Genomic DNA, 6,390 nt, shown 5'->3' with positions numbered 1-6,390 from the left:
ATGTAAAAGACTACAAGAATTAAAACCAATGAAACAGATAACTAAAATTGTATGACTTTGTTTGTTGCGCGGCAATATTGTAAAAATGGAGCTTTCAGTACTCTTATTATTTGTGATAAATGTGTTACCCGATGATGTGCCCGAACAAACTCAAGTCATCATTCTTCAAAGGGTCAATAAAATACTTTACACGATTATGAAAACGAAAATATAGTATGTCGTGAATACACTATACACTTTAAAAATGTGAAAATGAAATAAATGTTACGTTATGATTGGCTATTACTGCATTTGCGTACCATTGTATACCTACACAACATATATATTTGTTGTTGTTTGTTTTAATTATATGACATATAGCCTTTCGCACATATTATTAAATTGACATTATGCTCATTTTCTTCGCTGTCATGTTGAGTTAAATTAACCATATATTTTAAAGAGTGCATATAATAATGATTATTACAACAGTTGATAATGATAATGTTTAAGATAAAAATATCAAAATCTGCCTAAAATCTAAAAGGACTGTCACACCCTTTTTACATATTCAACATCATTAATATACTCCAAAGGATATAAACAGATTTTTTTTCGTGAGTCACATCGGTCATTGAATATACATAAAAATGACCACAACTATGGCAAAATCGGAAGTTATTTTACTGGTATAAACGGTATTTATTAAACAATGGCGGAGTTGTTACCATGTACGACAAGACCATCTGCAATCCTATTAATATCTTTATGAAACCTATCGATGAGGTATAATATATTGAAACACATAAGTGTAACTTTTTCGATTCTCCTGTGTCGCGTTTGGATTTTATGGAGAAAGACTAATATTTGCCGAACATCCCAAGTATATGAAGCCGAATCCTAGTCAGAAAAAAGACTACAGATGAAAGAAATAATGTCGAAGTACGAGTTACTCATAAATCGTGCGTGTAATTGATATTTAATCCCTGCATTTAGTTATGTAAAATATATTTAAACCCTGTGATAAAGGGTACACATCCATGCAGAAGATCTATTGGCCATATGATGGGATCGTTTACGTCTCCTCTATCATTATAATCGTTAAATTGATGAATTTTTAACACATGAATACCTGTTATACTGATATGAATTTTAAAAATCTCTCTAAATTGTTAAAATAAGAAACCCCATGGCTATAAAAAGAAATGACAGTGCGCATAAGGCATTCCTTAAATATTCCTTAAATATATCTTATATTATGAAAAGTTTGAAATTATAATATGCACCTCAATTATAATAAAGAAACGGCTATGGTCACCTCCCTTGAGCGTCAAGTTTAATTAAATCAAACATACTAGAACATATATATGTTTTATTAAAATATATCTTAAAGTGGCTTATATCATTGTTTTCCTGATCTGGATTACTCTAGCCAGTACAAAACTATGAAAAGAAAACCAAATGAAAAGTGATTTTCTATATTATAATATTTATTTTTGCAATTATGTGAATTCCTAGATCGAATGAAATAGAGAGAAAATCAAATAGAACCGCAAAGAACATCAAAAACTGCAAAACTGAAAATGTTGCAGGCTTGGTTTTATTGCATCTGTCCATCGACGGTACAAGAAATTGCAAGCCTCCGTCCAAGGTCCCTAGCACTGGCTAAAGCAGAATTTAACATTTGACATGAAATGTAAAATTATGAATTTGGTAACACCCGCATATAAGAATCGTTGTCATGGGACCAGCAATTAAACACGTTAGTGCAATTCCATGAAAAGCGGCGTATGGTCCCTAAGTTATAGAATACGTTTGCCCTTAACGAAAAGAAAAAAAACAATGTGCGGAACAAAATAAAATGGATTTTTGAAAGAAAGTCAAAGATTACGCCTGCATATCACAGACAAGCTATCAAACATCAAAATTCAATATCAGACACCATATATAAGGGTGATTAGACATAATTCAAGTAAGGAAAACTGGAACCACCCAACTAGAAAAACAGATTAACTGGAAGTACATGTACCATTAACACAATTATAATATCGTGTCGAACGATATTAAAGGATCGTAAAAATACGTCTCTGATTGTATGTACGGAAGTCAACATGTTTAAGGTCATTTTATGGCGGATGTTGTGAAAGAATACACACAAACAACTTGTGTACGCATTATTTCCAACATGCAAACATTCACAAATTTATATCTAAATCAATAAAAGGACACTAATTAATCATATATGCAAAACATTAAATCTGGGTAGATAAATATAAAGTGTAGTGTTGCAGTCTCTAATGGCTTACCGAGGTTGCATATGTACGGCCAAGCACCGAATGATGATAACTTCCATTTCGCCAGGAGGATTTATCTATCTTAACTTTGACTTTTATATACGATTTCCCTTTTCATTAAAAAACGGACACATGTTTTAATACCTGATTACTTCTGAAGTGTCAAGATGTAAGAACAAGATGTAAGACCAAAGTGTAAGACTATGTAATGACTCGAATATAAAGCAATAAACACGGATTAGATATAATCAAATCCCCAGTAAATGACTCGTGTTAAATAGTCTGAAGGCAATAACTACAAGACGGGGAATTGGTGATAACATCGGATGGAAATTATCTCTTTTACGGATAATGTGACATTCAACGTTTCCTTGTTGAGGACGTGTCGCCTAATCTATATTTACGTAAAAAAATGTACTAGATATGCTCCTTACAAGTTAAAAACATGATATGACCAATAGTTCTCTTTTGAAATTTGCTCGATTTAATATAAAGTTTCTGATTAAGAAGTATTAAAGTTATTAAATCGTTAGGGACAACTCAGGCAGCTCGTTTAAAGTTGGCCAGGACGGAAATATATCAATAAAACAAAATATTTGACATTATGTTACATTTTTAATTTCCTTTTTCTCTATGTTTCAGCGACCTCCTTCTACAGCAATTTGGGGACCATTTCCATCAGCTGGTTTGCAATATCCTTTAACCTTTGAACCTGCTTCAATAGCAACACCTGCCGTTGAAATTACCTCGCACGTGCTATCTATATTGAAACACACACACACAAACATAATTACATTTTAATCTTTTTTAAAATAAACGAGTCAAGTTCTTTGGTCAGTGGGATTTCATTAAATGAAGCAGTAACATTAGGTCTTAAGTCATAACAATATAAATCATCTGATACAAAGTCAATGACTGAATTGTATTTCAGTTACATAAACTAGATAACATTATTTATTCTGTTGTACAACTTACAACATCTTGAATATATTTTCGTAAAGGCCTTAACAGACGCCAGGGTTTTGTTGTACAACGCTAATAAAGTATATGAAGTACAATTTTCAAAGTAATGCAACACTTGCATTCATACCGTATTGTATTAATCAACAGGTTTCACTCCAAAATGTTTTCGTCCAAATGGATCCCTTACAAAATTTACCATTTTTATTATTGGAATATCTGTAAATGTTCTAAATGTTAGTATTGTCCAATTAAGGAGTTAGAGGTAGACCAAAATGTTCCTTCTTGGATAGCAAGAAGGGAGCATTTAGGAAATTACCATGTTGTAGCATGAATAACTGAGCACCATAAGATGGACACCCGAAAAGAAAAGTAAATAGGTATGTTACAGAAAAGTCGTTTATTATAAGTGGATTTGAATGTTGTGCAAATGATTTCTTATACATTAGACGGTTTAAAAATACCAAAAGATAAGAAAGAAATAATACTTTTGTCGCAGCCGCAGTGGTACATATCTCCAACATAACAAGATGCGCCCGGAAGTAGATATTTCTCGCATCGTTTTGGATGAGTACCAAGTATACTGGTGCTTGCACTTTTCATACAACATCCATTAGTACAGTCATCGTCAGTAGTACACTCATTTACATTGAAAATAAATGACTGAAATAAAGGTTAAAACACATTGTCAAAGACGAAAACAATTCATAAACATAAATGAAATATTTTTTTTAAGATTAAACTGCAGTAACAACTTTTTTAAGATAATATTTGTATGACTGCAGGTTTCGTGCAATATCTATTAATGCAGCCATCATTGGTAGCGCAATCATCTATATTGAAAATAAATGCCTGAAATAAAATTTCAAAGCAAAAACGTAACACAATGTTAAAGTCCAACAATTCATAAACATAAACGGCGCACTTTGTTGTATATTAAACTACAATGCCACGTACTTTAAGATATTTTTTGTATGACAAAATATACAAATATACTCGCATGTTTGACAATTATTAACTTTTCACCTTCCTCTATGGCTAGTGCGACATTGTTTTTCAAAAAAGGTTCAAATTAAATATTAAGTATGTTTTATGTTTAATTACCGAAATACGTGAATGTTTAGATTGTATTGGTATAAAATGGAAGTAATAAAATAACTCACATCTGCCGAAAATATAAATCCAACGAAAACAATAATTATTAGCTTATACATGATGAAAACCTTTATATCTACAGGAAAATAATTGTAAAACTGGATCTTATCTCTTACAGATATCTAAAGGTTACATAAATTCTTCTATAAGATATTATCATTCTAATATAATATTGTGTAACAGTACTTATTATGTCCCAGTTTAATCACGTTTAGTTTTCTTATCATGATTTTGTGTCGATATCCGTCTGCTTTTTATACTTTAACTTTTAAAGTCATCAACACAATTTAAATGCATGGTTCAATTTTTAGATTAAGAAAAATAATGTAAAAAAGAAGAAATAAAGAGATAGCATTAAAAGCTAACTACGTTAACTGCGATAGATGCTTTAACCATTGTAACACCGCAAAACGTCCGTACCACAAAACGTACGTATATGGACGTTTTGCGGCGCATATCGACGTACATTTTGCGGCAAAAAGGCATGGTCCTGCCGCATAACGTCCATATTTTTAAAGGAATAGGAATGGATGGATTGATGTCTGTCTAATATAAATATTCATCATTTAAAAAGAGGTACCATGACAGTTCTTCTGTTGACATCCAAACCCTATAATGAGAAATTCGCTGTTATAAGACACTTTTTTACTTGGAATATGTACAATGGGCGCCGCCATTTTGGCGTTCTGTCACTCTCGCGGAGACGAACGAGACCGAGATTGTGACGTGTTACACCCACTTCGGTATAGTATACCGCCGGCTACAAACTGGAAATATATCTGCATGAAGAACTGATTATCTTATTGCGTACATTATATATCTGTTTATGAAACAAATCACATGGAAACGATTCGCTTTAATTAATTAATTGAAGACGCCGCGGACATTATTCATCATTTCCGATTTTCAAGCTTGATGATGCATCCACCACGATTGATTAAGCATGATTGCTTAATTTTCAAAGTGAAACCAATCCAATTTATTTGGGTAATATGAGAAACTTGCTTCAAATTGACGATAGTATCCTATTTATTATTTTCTTAATTTTCGCAGACAAGCTGTCCCGAACATAGGGCACATCGCCGGTCATGTTTTTCTTTTTTTTCAGAGCCGTAAAAATATCAAACTAAATCCCAATATGCAGAAGGTCTGCTGTAGGACCGCGATTTTCCGCCATTGATGGCTAAAAATCGATAATGGCGCAGGAAAACCGGCAGTTTCAGACTAATATCGTAATGAAAAACAAAATTGTCCGTTAGGTTATTTAAGGCACCCAGTAAAACTGGGTACCAACAGCAACAGGTTGCCCATTCCCCTGTAATTACGCAATATTCTCGGGTTTATCAGTTCCCTATAGCTTTTTTCCACTAATCCTTTCCCACACAGTTATTCTGCGCAATTCTATTCCGTATATTTAATCCAATAAAACAAAAAAAAATCATAAAATCTACTTAACTATTTAAAATGATTATTGGTAACTGGAAAAAAAATGTGTTAGCTATTTTAAAAATGCTATCAATTTACAGAGTATAATTTGACAGTGTGAACTTAATGTCCCCTAAGGTCATTTAGTTCAACTGGCATTGAAGCGTTAAAAAAATAGATCTCTATTTCGTCATTTAGAAATATTCTGACAAGGGTGATTTAACCAATCAGGGCACATTTGCATGATCAACAAGTTCTTGTCCCGGCACCGAGAAGCATACAAGGAGCAATAAAAAATCGTCATTACACAGTGTGACAGAAACATTTGAGTGCAACATTAGGAACAAATTAAAACTGGATAATGCACGAGTATTAGACTATAAGTAGTAAGAAACCAGAAATCTGTTGAATAAATTATGCAAATTTAGATTTTTGAGCACCAATAAAATGTTTTCCCTGCAGTTAATCATACAATTACAATAAAACACAACATTCTTTTATTTCGTCAGAGGTTACATTTGTAACAAACAGACATTAACAATAATCAAGTAAATAAATACATGCTGTGGTTATTCAA

General features: G+C 32.4%; 1 protein-coding gene across 1 annotated transcript; it reads right to left on the bottom strand.

Annotated features, from left to right (window-relative positions):
• Positions 1-2,868: 2,868 nt before the first annotated feature.
• Positions 2,869-4,550, bottom strand: LOC132735806 (uncharacterized). Its single transcript, XM_060722809.1, has 3 exons — positions 4,397-4,550; positions 3,722-3,896; positions 2,869-3,033 (listed from the first exon to the last, which is right to left on the bottom strand). Exons 1-3 carry the CDS (start codon positions 4,445-4,447, stop codon positions 2,912-2,914), a joined length of 348 nt encoding a protein of 115 aa, XP_060578792.1. The 5' UTR covers positions 4,448-4,550; the 3' UTR covers positions 2,869-2,911.
• Positions 4,551-6,390: the final 1,840 nt, after the last annotated feature.

The sequence above is a fragment of the Ruditapes philippinarum genome, unplaced genomic scaffold (assembly GCF_026571515.1).
Source record: "Ruditapes philippinarum isolate M1 unplaced genomic scaffold, ASM2657151v2 ctg15192_1_1_1_1, whole genome shotgun sequence".
NCBI lineage: Eukaryota > Metazoa > Mollusca > Bivalvia > Venerida > Veneridae > Ruditapes > Ruditapes philippinarum.
The sequence above is the reverse complement of the archived record's forward strand: the minus strand, read 5'-3'. Positions and strand labels throughout refer to the sequence as shown.